Source organism: Poecilia formosa, unplaced genomic scaffold (genome assembly GCF_000485575.1).
Source record: "Poecilia formosa unplaced genomic scaffold, Poecilia_formosa-5.1.2 Scaffold409, whole genome shotgun sequence".
In the NCBI taxonomy this organism is placed as follows: domain Eukaryota; kingdom Metazoa; phylum Chordata; class Actinopteri; order Cyprinodontiformes; family Poeciliidae; genus Poecilia; species Poecilia formosa.
In genome coordinates, this window is record NW_006800348.1 from 74,833 (window position 1) to 88,798 (window position 13,966).

General features: G+C 38.2%; 1 protein-coding gene across 5 annotated transcripts in view; it reads left to right on the forward strand.

The window, feature by feature from the left end:
• The window catches only part of LOC103155004 (choline transporter-like protein 2), a 23,066-nt gene extending 12,574 nt beyond the window's left edge, over positions 1-10,492 (forward strand). For 2 of the 5 annotated variants that reach the window (XM_007576515.2, XM_007576514.2), the window contains exons 10-22: positions 107-219; positions 720-851; positions 926-1,025; positions 3,177-3,269; positions 4,639-4,723; positions 4,835-5,097; positions 5,553-5,647; positions 5,760-5,863; positions 6,815-6,888; positions 6,966-7,036; positions 7,156-7,244; positions 7,408-7,492; positions 7,891-9,571. In XM_007576515.2, coding sequence (XP_007576577.1) covers positions 107-219; positions 720-851; positions 926-1,025; positions 3,177-3,269; positions 4,639-4,723; positions 4,835-5,097; positions 5,553-5,647; positions 5,760-5,863; positions 6,815-6,888; positions 6,966-7,036; positions 7,156-7,244; positions 7,408-7,492; positions 7,891-8,060 — 1,474 coding nt within the window. In that variant the 3' untranslated portion in view covers positions 8,061-9,571. Of the gene's footprint in view, positions 1-106; positions 220-719; positions 852-925; positions 1,026-3,176; positions 3,270-4,638; positions 4,724-4,834; positions 5,098-5,552; positions 5,648-5,759; positions 5,864-6,814; positions 6,889-6,965; positions 7,037-7,155; positions 7,245-7,407; positions 7,493-7,890; positions 9,572-9,661 lie in introns of those variants that run through there. The other 3 variants (XM_007576518.2, XM_007576517.2, XM_016663231.1) reach the window with 2 other exon arrangements.
• The last annotated feature ends 3,474 nt before the right edge of the window (positions 10,493-13,966 follow it).

Genomic DNA, 13,966 nt, shown 5'->3' on the forward strand with positions numbered 1-13,966 from the left:
TATATATATATGTTATAAAATGACACTATATGCCTGGAAATACTTCCCCTTTAACTGTGTTCACTGTGTGTGTTTCTGTGTCTAATGTTTGAGCCTTCCTCTGCAGAGGGCTGGTTATCGCCATGCTGCTCAGTCTGCTGTTCGTCGTCCTCATGCGCTTCCTGGCCGGCATCATGATCTGGATCATCATCATCGCTGTCATAGCTGTAATAGGATACGGTAAGGGCCAGAAGCACACAGTCATTGTATTTTCTTCCATTTTATTCGGTTTTTCTGTGGCTCTGCTTTGGAATACATTTTTGAAAAGTTGAGCAAAGTGGATTTAGGAAGCTGGGGCATCATTTTGTTTCATGGCGACTACCGTACAATATCAGAGAAATTGGTATTGCAGAACCAAAAACGGAGCAGGGTGGAGTTCTACAGGGCTGATTTTTAGAGCGATGCTCAGAAGATGAGCAACATTCCTGAAAGTTAAGCTCACTGGGGGCATGTCATATATTTTCAGTTTTATTCTAATTATCCTAATTAATATTGATGAAACTTCCTCTGACTGTAAGATGTTGTTCTGTCCTGGTGGTTTGTACGATGTGGTCTGCTACTGAAATCAGTAAACGATTGAGTGGTTTTTGCTTCACAATCTGGCCAAGCCAGTAGTTCTCCCAGTTGGAGTAGCTTCTACTGTTCCCACTGTTCAACTTGCCATTAATGTGCTACTTTAGGAATCTTCCACTGCTACATGGAGTATAACAGCCTGAAGAATGAGCCGGGCGCCAACGTGACTCTACAGGAGCTGGGCTTCCATACAGACTTCACCATCTACCTGCAAGTCAGACAAACATGGCTGGCCTTTGGTGAGTGATTAGAAACCTCCACCTGTTCTCTGTTGTTTGGTTTGGATGAGCTCACTCTCTTTGATTTGTTTTAGTGATCATCCTGGCCATCGTGGAGGTCATCATCATCCTGCTGCTCATCTTCTTGCGGAAGAGGATCCTCATTGCCATTGCTCTCATCAAAGAGGCCAGCAAGTAAGATTTCATCAGGGTACTTTGAAAAACATGATGGTGCGTGCATCACATATTTTTTAATGTCTTGACCTTTCAGCTTCCACATGACTGGAAATCTTTACAAACAGTTAGCATTTGCATTAATAGGTGAAAGGTCACTATTTATTTTTTTATTTTAATGTACATTTCTACATAAAATAGTTTCTCTCTTTATATGCTGGAATCTTACAACAGTATTCCTGATTATGATAATAATAATAAAAAAATAAGTTAATCAGTGTTTAGTAGTTGTTGTAAAATAATCATCCAGTTGTGTGACAGCAACTCTGCCAGATGGTGGTTGGTAAAACATTAAATATGAAATCATTGTTTTAACTTTCCCTCCTTATGGATCTTCTGCAAACCTGGGGAATAAGGAACGAATCGATCGACTGCATGACTCGATCTGGTCATCATCTATTATTTGATTTTTGAGACAAATATTTTATAAGTAGGCCTGTCACAATAACAATTTTGCTGGACAATTAATTGTCTAAAAAATTATTGCGATAAACGATAATATTGTTTCAAGACCTTTTGACACTGATTTAATGGAAATGACTAATAATGCATGCGATTTCCTGCCATAGATAGATGCACTTTATTTTCAAACATAACACTGGAACTGATAAACTGAATCAGTTCCAGTGTTAATGGATTCTAAGTCTCCATTAACAAAAAACGTACTTGAATAAAAACTAAACAACATAAAGCCAAAGTGGAAATAAATATTGCATTCAACCAAAAGAGTGCAGATTATAAAGTCTGTATACTATATTGCCCTTCAGTGATCACTAGATTTAAATAGAGAAGATGGGCACATCCGACTACCTAATGCAGTAGATCACACTACACGATTTTTTTTTTTTTTTTTGCCCCTATTTTCCCCTTAGGACAATCTAAGATCGTTGGCTGGTCTAAGATTGTCGCTGGTGATTTCGTAACCGATCATCCTGTAGTGTGATTTAGATCGTTGTGGCCGCTCCGATCTAAATCAGGGGTTTAACGCTGCCTGTTGAATGTGACAGGTAGCCAATCAGAAAAAGCGGATTCTCCTCTGCGATTTCTGAGGGGAAATTACGGACATTGGAGATGATATGTGGAAACAACATTAATGTTTATTTAACATTTCATGCTAAGAATATAAAAATGACAGAGAGGAGTTGAAGCCAAATTGCTACCGCAGTTGATAAACCAGGTAACTTTTCAGCTGATCTTCGTTAACGTGACATAAATAAGTTATAATGATTTTCATTCAGTCAAGACTTTACGCTGACTCTAGCCACATGCATCACAGGTAGATTCTAGTAAAACACTGATTAATGCCTGGTTTTAAAATGACAAGTCCAGTTAACTGAACTTGTAGGCATTATTTTGTGCCCATGTGGCTGGACACCACAGCACGATCGAACCCAATCGAACCATTATACATAGGATTTCTGTCGGCTAATGTGTCTCTCAGGTTTAGGAAATGGGCCGACAACTCGTGTCATGTGCGCTGGACATTACACTAAGGAAATGAGGAAGGGAGGGTCAGTGGAGAGCACCGGAGCAGAGCCTTTTTTCATTCAGTGTCATTAAGAGAAAGAAAAAAGGCAGGAAGAGACGATAAAGCCGATAATTAAAATGAGGTTGATAGGTTTAATTTATCGTGCGATTAATTGATTTATCATTTATCGCGAAAGGCCTATTTATAAGTAAATAATAAATAACAATTAAAGCCCATGCTTTGAAGGTGTTTCCACTTAGAATTAATGTGTTTTTTTTGTGTGCATATGTGAAATAAACTTTTTCCTCCATTATAAATTTAAAAATAATTCCTGTGTTAAACTGGACAATTTAATGAAATTCCCAGAAAGATCTTAGCTGAGTGACAACATAATCAACTGGACCCTGTTCCAACTGGAGAACTAGTGAACTGCATGCTTGTGAACTCGGCAAGAACGGACTTTGAGCTGTTCTTGCAGGGTGCGTACTTGCCAAGAACACAAGAACGTTCTTGAGTGTTGAGAAACGACCAGAGAAAGCTCTGCTGTTGCCATAGGAACAGCATGACAGGAACACTCTGGTACTTTCTGAAGCCTTGGCAGAACCTGGACCATGCTAACCTGGATTTCTCTTCTTCTTTTCCAGAGCCATTCGATATATGATGTGTTCCATGTTTTACCCGCTGTTCACCTTCTTGCTCCTGACAATAGTCGTCGCTTACTGGGCCGTAACTGCTGTGTATCCTTCACTTTGTACTGTTTGTCTCATATTTTTGATAAACAGTTGCACATAGGTGTAGTAAACCAGCACGGATCTGAAAGTAAGGAGTAATCCGCAAAATGAACCACTTGCCTTCTGTCGCCTGATCCTGATCAGCCAGCAGAGGGCAGCCTTGCAAAGAAACGGCTTTGACTCTAGATAACCTGACCTTACTTGTCTTCAATAGAAAAAAGCTAACTTTTTCAACAAAGTTCAACAGGCATTGTACAATAAGTAAAATTTTTAGTTTTTTCCTCTGTTATTCCTTTTTTTACAGCAGCAGTATGTCAGCAGTCTCCTAAATTAATTACCCAAGTTATTTTTGCAAAAAGATGATTTAAGCAAAAAACAAAAGTTTAGACTTATGTTATGAGAAGCTGAATGGCTAAAGTTAGATTTCTACCATCTAATCCCAGTGCTTTGTTGTTTTTGTGCCGTTTCATTTAAATGTATTGAATTATGTAGACCTTTACAAAAAAAAAAGCCAAAGTCTTTTACAAAGAGCACTAAACAAAACAAAGAATAAATGAACATTTTACCTCTTAACACATTTACACAGAAGCTCATCTTTATTTATACTGAACATGGAGGTGGGAGGGATCTTCCTCTGAACAACATACTGAAAACAGAGCATGTTAAGTGCATCGAGTCCAGATGGCTGTAAAAAGGAAAAAATAATGTAAACATAAGCTGCGTTTCCATTACAAACGTGCGCATCTGCTAATGTTGATAAAACACAATTTCCATTAAATAAGAAATGCAATTAAAATCACACATGTATAAATTCGATGATTCGTTAAAAAACATGCCGCGCCATCAACCTCCAGCTACTTCCTGTTTGCTTCTTCATGGTTTCTGCCAGCGGCAACATCCAGTTGTTGATAATGTGACTCTTGTGATGTCAAAAGTGTTTCCATTGCAGTTTTGCCAAGTAAACCAATTTCAATATGGCCAAAAAACGAACCCCACCTCACCCTAGCGCCAAAACTTTCAATTGAAAGTTGAGTTTTTCACAGTTGCCGTCTTTCCATTAAGCCATTTTTTATCTCAATTTGTGCAATTATATGGTCAACGGAAATGCAGCTTTTTTTTTCTTTTAACACTTCCTTAGTTTACCATCAAGTCAGACTTTGTTCTGTTCTCCGTGTGTGATTCCCACAGGAAGATCATTTATGACCTCCTTTATCCTTATAAATAATAATTAGACTCTGTGTGAATATTGACCCAATGATGGTTCATTGTTTCATAAAATATCCTTCACGTTAAAATGCTGGTGTTTGGAGGTTTGATCCCCCGACAGGCCAGCAGTAAGCTTCGGTCTATCGTTGCATTTACCTTGACAGAGCAGCTTCTTGTCCACTTCCAACGATGCCATCTACAAAGTGGTCAGTCAGTTGAATTGTGTGCACTCTGGAAACTCTTGTGATCCTGCTGTGAGTTTTCCATTTAATCTCTTTCCAGTTCTTTTAAAAAGCTGCCACAGCAGCTTGGTGCTAAATCTTCTAGATCCTACTGATGCGGTCACTCCTACCTCTGTTTTTCAGAACTATTCCACAAGTAAGATGAAAGCGGACTGCCCGGATTCACAGTGCAATTTTGCCTACTACGGCGGAGAAACGGTTTACCACAAGTACCTGATTGCCCTGCAGTTCTACAATGTCTTCCTCTTCTTCTGGTGCGCCAACTTTGTCATCGCTCTGGGACAGATGTCTTTAGCTGGGGCTTTCGCCTCCTACTACTGGGCCTTCTCCAAGCCAGGCGACATTCCCACCTTCCCGGTGTTTTCCGCCATGGGGAGATCTCTAAGGTACATTTGATCTATAAAATACTTTATTCCATCTGATGGCATTTTTTTTTAAATTAGTGATCTTTTGATTAGTTACTCAGTACTTTCTTACTCCTTTTTTACCAAACACCTTTTCATTTTTGAGTAATTTCATGGATGTTTATTTTTACTCAAGTAAAATATGTTGAAGTTGTGCTACTCTTACTTGAGTACAGTTTTTGGCTACTCTAGCCACATCTACCACCAGGTCACATCTGCACCTACACAGTTAACAATAGTTACCCCAACTTGACAACTTTTTTTTGCACTACTTGGCGACTTTTTGGAAAAAAGAAAATTTCCTAAATTAGAAAAAACACGTCAGTTTTTTTTTTGTTTTTTTTTTAAAACTGATTGGTCTGAAAAGTGCAATCGATGCACTCTTACTATTAAGCACTAATATTTGCTTTATTTTCCTCCTCCTTTCTTCCCGCCAGGTATCACACAGGGTCTCTGGCGTTTGGTTCTCTAATCCTATCAATCGTTCAGATCATCAGAGTTCTGCTGGAATATTTGGACCACAAGCTGAAAGGTGTGTTTCTCTGTGGAGCCCCATGTTTTGTCGCTGAGACTGTGACATGTCCTTGAAGTGGTTTCTAAGTTGCTTTGGGTTTAGATTTGTCTCTTGAATTTGTCATTCACAGGAGCCGAAAACAAATTTGCAAAGTTCCTGCTGTGCTGTCTGAAGTGCTGCTTCTGGTGTTTGGAGAAATTCATCAAGTTCATGAACAGAAACGCCTACATTATGGTGTGTGTTTGGTGAAGATATATGTTGAAGGTCATACATTAGAGTTTGCTGACCACCTTTTATGCAGACCTTAGTTATTTATTAAATGTTATATTGTAAAAAATAAAAAGTTTAAAAAATGAAGAGAAAATCTTTGATCTGCTGTGCTGTTAATGTTTTTTTTTTATTATTATTATTTACGGTAACTATACAGGAGCCTTACGAAACCTTTCTCCTATTGATTCTTAATTAGGACTAGAGGCATTGTCACACTGTGTGAGAAGGAGCAACATCCAGTGTTGCTCAGCTCTGCAATTAAGGATTTCACAAATGTCAATGGATAGGATGAGTGGAAATGTTACCAATAGTGGTGGGACTTGAATAAGATTCTTAATCACGCACATTGCAGATTGTGGTAAGTCCACAATCTGCAATGTGCGTGCAGATTGTGGAGCAAAGGCTCCAGCTCAGGACTTTTGTGAATTTTTTTATTTTATTTTGGCCAGCGCAGTAAAATCAATGTAATTAATCAAACTTAACAAGTTAAAATCCCAGTTTTAGTTAGTAACTGTGAAATCCATGACACCATTTTGTGGATTAACCTCAGAAGCTTAAAATTGTTAGATTTTTTTCTGTGCATCCCTAACAGAAATATTAACTCTTTTCTGCATAACCCCTAAATTTGTGTCGGGGTACAAATTCTTCTTCTGTTTTTTTTTTTTTTTTTTTTTTTTTTTTTTTTTTAAAAAAACATTGTCTGGGAATTACCATTTTCGGATTCAAGAAGCTAGCAAAAAGTTTACCTCTAGCTAAACCCAACATCAGCAAAAGCAAATGTTTGCAAATCTCTTCCATTTTGATGACTTGAGACTAAGCCAAGATTTGTTCTTTGTATTACAAACAGCTTTGGCGTCATTTACTGAATCAACATCTTTTCCCCTCCTGTTGTTTATGTGCATGTTTGGCCTCTAGGTGGCGGTCCATGGCAAAAACTTTTGCGCCTCTGCAATCAGTGCCCTCAATCTCCTTGCGAGAAACCTGCTCAGGTAATTGTAAACTCCACCTCATGGTGTGAACTTTTTATTTTATTTCTTTTGTCTTAATAACCTGTTTCATCCTGCAGGGTCGCTGTCGTAGATAAGGTGACGGACTTCCTGTTATTTTTGGGAAAACTGCTCGTCGTTGGGCTTGTGGGTGAGTTGGTGTTGCTTTTAAAAGTGATGTTAAAAATCAATCTTCGCAACACAAACGGAACCACTAGTTTTTTTGCAGTTAAGAACCAGTGTTACTAAATTTACTGTTTTTCTTCTCAGGGGTCTTTGCCTTCTTTTTCTTCTCTGGAAGAGTGAAAGCATTTGAGAATACAGCGCCCAACCTCCACTATTACTGGGTGCCAATCCTGGTGAGCAACTTGCTTTTTTTTAAAAAATTGATCAGTTTTCAAGGTTGAATCTGTTCAGGAACAAGTCGAGTTTGCTGTTGAGTTGGGTTTCATTCCTCGTCTTGAACCTGGCTGTGTGTTTGTACTGTGAATGACGGCCCATGGCTCATGTTTCCCCATCCAGACTGTGGTGATTGGCTCGTATCTCATCGCCCACGGGTTCTTCAGCGTATACGACATGTGTGTGGACACGCTGTTCCTCTGCTTCTGTAAGTCATCACGGTGGTATATTGTTTACACAGTCACTGAGAACGAGCAACTGGCTTTTCACGACTTTGCTCTTGGGTTTGGTGCTTTCACTAATTCTTAAATACTTTTAATACGGTGTACAACAGCCACGTTTCTGCATGACTGCAACATATAAAAGCTTGGCTAATTTGTTCTGTATTACCTGAAAGTTGTGGCTGCTCGGTGATGAACTTTTAATTTTCAAAATCTGCAATGTCTTTGGGTGCTTCTGCTTGGCATTTGACTTTCTCTCTCTGTTTTTGTCTCTCCTCTTCCCCCTCTCTCACTTCCATTTCTCTTAATCCTGCTATTTCTCAATCTACTAATCTTCTACTACATCATTTAACACACACACACACACATACACACATGCATCAAGGTGAAGACCTGGAACGCAATGACGGCTCACCTGCGAGGCCTTATTACATGTCAACAACTATCCGGGAGATTCTGTGGAAGGGCGAGGTGGCAGATCCGAGCGCCTCTCCTGCACTGCAGCCACAGGATGAAGACGGCGGGCTGAGAAATCCCCAAAAGGACAAACTTTAGAGATGAGGACTTTGTGCTGAATTAGAAGTACAACAAAGAAGTGTGGTGATCCTTTTTTCTGAGGAGCAGAAACACTGACGAACAATGCGACAAATTGCCTTAAATGGAACCATTTAGTTATGAATAGCCGTCGAAAAGCTTCCTTTTTATTAATATTAGAAAACTTAAGATGATGATTAAATGTAAAGCATCCGATACAAATACAGGTATCGCCATATCTGATTAGTTCCGCAGATACTGATCCGATACAGAAAAATGGTGCTGAATTGACTTAATTTTTTTTTTTTTTTAAACCAAGTGGACGAGTACAGCACACTTGAATACACCAGTAGCTTCACAAGCTTGGTCTAACATGTAAAACTAAAATGCAACTTTCATTAAAATAAATTAGGAATAATTCAGCACCATTTTACTTGCTTGGTTTGGTAAAGACCAAACCTCATGAGTGGTTCTCACCGCTCAGCAGTTGACGTTTCCGTTGCTTATTCAGCAATGAGAAATTTGGTCAATGCATTACCGTTTGAGTACTTTTGTAAAATGTTCAAAAGTCTACGAAGTGAATGATTTCTGACAGGATTTGATTCTAATCTGAAGCGTTTGCTGTCAATGTGCAGTAGCACAGCAGTGAACTTTTCTTCTTTGGGGATAGTGTTCATCTCCTCAGTTAAACCAGTGGGAAATCTGGCTGCCATTTTGACACTTTTGCCTTCTTAAATGGTTGCTTCTGCAACCAGTGGAAACTTGACGGCCATGTTGTGCCTCTGGTCCTCCATTTCTATTAAAACTATAAAACATTAGTTAGCTTTAAAACTAATGTCCAAAAAACTACATAATCCTGCACTTTATTTAAACACTAAGCCATATTTCATTTTACTCCATCTGTAGCTGCGTTCCGTTGACCATATAATTGCGCAATTTAACACTTTGAAATTAAAGCCGCTTCATGGAAACGCGACAATTTTGGAAAAATTCTTGTTTTTTGATGAAAAGTTTGTTAGAATTCAGTTTTGGTTTATTTCCCAAAACTGTAATTGGAACACTTTCTTTGCATCACACGAGTCACATGATCAATAACCAGACGTTGCAATTGGTGCAAACCAGAAAGACAGGAAGTGATAGGAGAATCATGGCATGTTTTTAATTATCATGTGAACAAAGGTATTCACATAGGATTTTAATTGCTTTTCTTATTTAACTGAAACACTGCAACTACAAAATTTCTGGGGCGTTTTTGACATTAGCAGAATATTAACAGAGTTTTGAGATTTGTAATGGAAACGCAGCTGCTACTGACACTTCCAAGACGAAGCAACGTTTATGCTTTTTATTTTCTAGGTCGTAGATATTTGATAACTCTTCCAAGCATAGTCTTGGTGGAAAAGTTTCCTCATCCATATGAACAGTTCACTGAGATGAAGAATGAATTGAAAATGTCTCTGACTGCATGTTTCTGTTTGAACTATTAAAGCTGGATGCCTTTTTTTCCTATTAAACAAACAAGCTTTTGTCTCTGAAACTTCTCCCTCCCTATACTTTTTGAACTTTTACGCTTGGTTAAAACGATTCAGCTGCTTGATTAGTTTTAACAAAATCTTTTTCAGTGGAGGACCTGGAGAGGAATGATGGGAGTTCTGAAAGGCCATACCTGATGCCTGACAGCCTCCTCAAGATCCTAAATAAGAAGAACAAGACCAAAGGAAGGGAGTAGAACCTTTGATCAAACTGTACAGCTCCATGTGAGACCAGTCCGTTAACTAAGAGACTGTGGCTTTCAGGAACACTTTGCCAAAGATAAGAAAGTCCCTGGATCATCAGGATTTGCGTGACGTCCTCTCATGACAGATGTATTTACTTCGTAATGGTTTGGAGCGTCTGTCTGCATCACACACCATCATGTCCGTGTTTTCCTAGCTTTCTCGGTTTTCCAGTTAAGTGAATTTTAAAGTCTCTGATATAATCGGTTTCTTTTGTTTTGCATGTTTTTAAGAATATTTTTTAATCATGCAAATTTTCTTGAGCATGTTTTATGTTGCTATATGAAGGTACACGGTAACTTCTTGATGTTTAAAGTGCTTTTACAACTTCATGTGTAATCTTATTTTAGTACTTGATGTTACTAAAGCCATCACACTGCCAGACAGAGGCCTCCTCTACACTTTACATTATGGGAAGTAATGTATCACAAAAACTGTGCTTTTGTGATACAAAAGCACAGTTTATATAAATGTACGGGTTTGTATTTGGGACATATGCTGTATTTGTTTAAAAATAAAACTGTTTTATACATTAAAAAAACAAATTATCCCAGATATCATTGGAGTCATTCACAGCTGCCTCTGCATCACTGGCTTTAATTGTACAGTCCATATATTCTGTCTCTGTGCCAGTAGTATGTTTGTACTGCATTAAATAAATGTCACCAAAGTTTTACAGTGTCCACGCATCCTTGGTCATAAATTTGCACACCTAAAATTAAAGCCTGACAAGTTCTTAAATTCCTTTTTTTTTTTTTTTACTTTGCCTTAAATGGGTTAATCACAGGTCTTAAATTTTGTCATGGCATGACCATTTAATGTAGAATATTCTTTTTTTGTTTGTTTTCTCTCTGGGCTTTCAGTCAGACAGGTTTTAGTCGAGTACAGACCTTCAGTGCTTTCTGTACCTCAAGTGATCGATAACAAGCTGCTAATATACCCCTGCTAGCTAGCTAAGATTTTTTTTTTGTGTCATAAGTGCAAATTTATTGCCAGGTTGACTGGAAGGCGTTTGTCGTCGCCATTGTAGAGAGCATGTATAGAAGAAAATATCCAAATTTTCTTCTGTACATTTCTGTAGTAAATCTTAGTTGTAAAAAGTCTTAAATTAGCAGAAATCCTATTTTAGAAGGTAAAGAGAGGTAGGTGAAGTCATTAAGAAACCATAACTAGGCTGTTTTAATGGTAAGGCATGGGGCAATTAAAACATATTTAAAACAAAGCAAAAAAAAAAAACTGATGGAAATGTTTTTCACACCAACAAATTTTAGGTCCTTTTAACATAACGAAAATGCAAAAGCAAACGCTGCTTTATAACTAAGTCAACTTTCAGATAAGAGTTAAATTAATGCAGAACTTAAAAAAATAAAATAAAAAGTCAAAAAAAGTCATCGATTCGTGAAGACCTCATGACGGTGAGTCAATGACTATAAGTTGGGCGATACGTATCCGGTCTTTGTGAAGGAGTGGCTGGAAGAAAGTCGTAGGCAGTGTTTGAGTTCCCATGTTTTCTTTTATCTCCAAGTTTGTTTGTTTTGTTGTTTTTTTTTTTGTTTTTTTCAAATAAAAGATAATCTACATTGGGAACTACATTATATGTAGTGCCATGCGTGTGCCACCTAGGGGCAGTAGTCTAGTGCCAAATGTACGGAGCTACCCGACAACTGAGCGAGGAGTTTTGACCAAACCTTTCTCAAATCACACTTTCTTTTCTCTTAATTTTTTATGAATTATCTTGCTTTATTGTCCAAACAGTGAAGAAGTCTTTCAAACAGCTTGGAGTGTTGAACAAAAAGCTGTCAGCTGCTTCAGAGCCGCTCCAGTGAAGCTAGCTGCTGACATTTAGTGAAGTAGTTTTCTAAGCACACAGCTAATGACAAGAAGTGCTTGTCATGAGGCTGATGAATGTGAAGACCTTCAACAGGTATTTGGGTCTTGTGCTCTAATGATAAGGAACCGTCTGTCTACATTCCTCAGTGCTGTAACCTATCGTTTGTCAGCTTTCCTTCCAAGTCTTTGAATTCCTGAGTCTAAAATGCCAGATATATATATAAATTTTACGTTGCAATAATGCACAAGGACACAGTGGACTCACTGACAAGCGCCTGCCTGGCATTCTATTAAGCCAATCGGAACCAAACTAATTACCGAAAGAATGTATATTTATTCTTGGAAAATGCTCAAATGAAAGACCTGGGATGTCATTTTCAAGGCTCTCTCTCAAAAGTATTGAGCAGTAGCTGTTCTTTACAGATGTCATTCAAAGGTTGGACTTGGGCATGAAGCTAGAATACCTCAACAATGAGTCTTTCTAGTCAACCAAAGAGTTTACATTCCATTGCCATGAAAAGATGGTGGAGTAAAATAGAGAAATAGTTTGCAACATACCAAGCCAATCTCACCTTATGACACCTCTCAGGAGTGAGAAGTGAGCAAAATCTGTGAAGAAGAACTTCAGAAAACGTTACAGCCACCAGTATCTGGTAGGGAGGACGGCTTAAGGGCGTTTAGACCAAGGTTGAGATTATCAGAGTGAAAACCGAACAAGGAAGGTTCTCATGCGCTACAAAACTTGTTAAAAAAACCTTCCTGACCAAAAGAAATGTATCTTTCTTTGCCAGAAACTAGATTTCTTTTTTAAACTTAGTTCAATATCCAACATGATTGTGTGTAAAACACACAGTAATCACTGAAGGTACAACATAACTCAGGTGTCGCGTCATTCCCACGTCTGCATTCTTAGCCAGCAGAAAGCATCGAATCTATTTGTGAACATGTTCCTTTTTGAAATGAGTTACGGCAACATTTAATTTTCCTTTGCGATAAATAACCTATTTTTGAATAGAATCAATGGGCCTGGATTTGGTATTTCATTATGAACTGATGCTAAAGCAATAAACTGCATGGACAAATAACTTGGATTCTTGACTTTAAGGCAAAAGTGTGTAGAGGACTTTTTCACTTAGTTCTTTTATTATTATCATTACTGTTATTGGAATGATCATTTAAAGCAAAAGATTACATAGCAGATCTATAGATTATGATTATGTGATTATAATCACAATAGAATGTAGAAAACCTTTAAAATACCAAATTTTACCCATTTTAACTTTGATGCTTGTTCACTAGTGGACTCTCTTTACCAGTGAGGTGATTTCTAAAGGTAATCACTGGATTATATTTACGGTCCAATGCAAATGCACACCATACTAATCAGAGTTTTACATTTGTAAAATCTGGGGATAACTACGACTCTTTTTTTCCTTCCACCTCAGTAATTACATGCCACTTTGTGCTTTTGCGTTTCTGCATAAAATCCCATGAAAATACATTGAAGTTCATGACTGGAATGAGGCAAAATGTTCAAAAAATGTAATATATAATTGACATGTACTGCGTCACGCTTACACAGAGCGTGGGAAATGTAGCGATAATAACAGAAATGCCAAATAAAACCTTAGTGGGCCCCACCCGGCATCAGCATCAGCGTCTTCACACCAGTGACGATGCTGGGAGGATGTTAGCTGCAACCCGAGCTGCACTGTGAGGCACAAAGAGGATCGGAATGTCGCGTTAACCGTGTCAGTGCTCTTGTTGCCACAAAAGATATACGCATCATTATACGCATGAGGGCTAGACCAACTCATATTCATTCACTTAGTGCTCTAACCGTACTGTTGTTGGTGGATTTTCTATTAGAACGAGAAAAACAAAGCAGCCAGCTGGCACCCAGAAAAATGCCAAAAGCATGAAAGAAAAATAATCTTTCACAGAACAGAGGAGTGTGTTTCTTTCCTAGTAGAACGGACATGATGGTGGCCACACTGAGGGAACCTGGCTGGGAACAATAAACACATTCGATCACGAACAAGGTGACCTATCAACATTTTATCGAACTCTAACTTATCTGAAGGAACTAGTACGATTTCTTCAGGAGGAATCTGCAGTTCCTCAGATGTGAGATGCTGTCTTAGCATCAGTGTGAAACATCAACTTTATCTGACAGTCATACGCATTTTCTCCTCTCATGAGGGTTTTTCATGCTCTCTGTGTTTAGTCATCATGAGGCTGAAAGTCAAACATTTGGTTATGTGAGCATCCTTCAACTGATTCAGTCATCTGGTGGCATATAAAAATAAATAAATAAAGTAA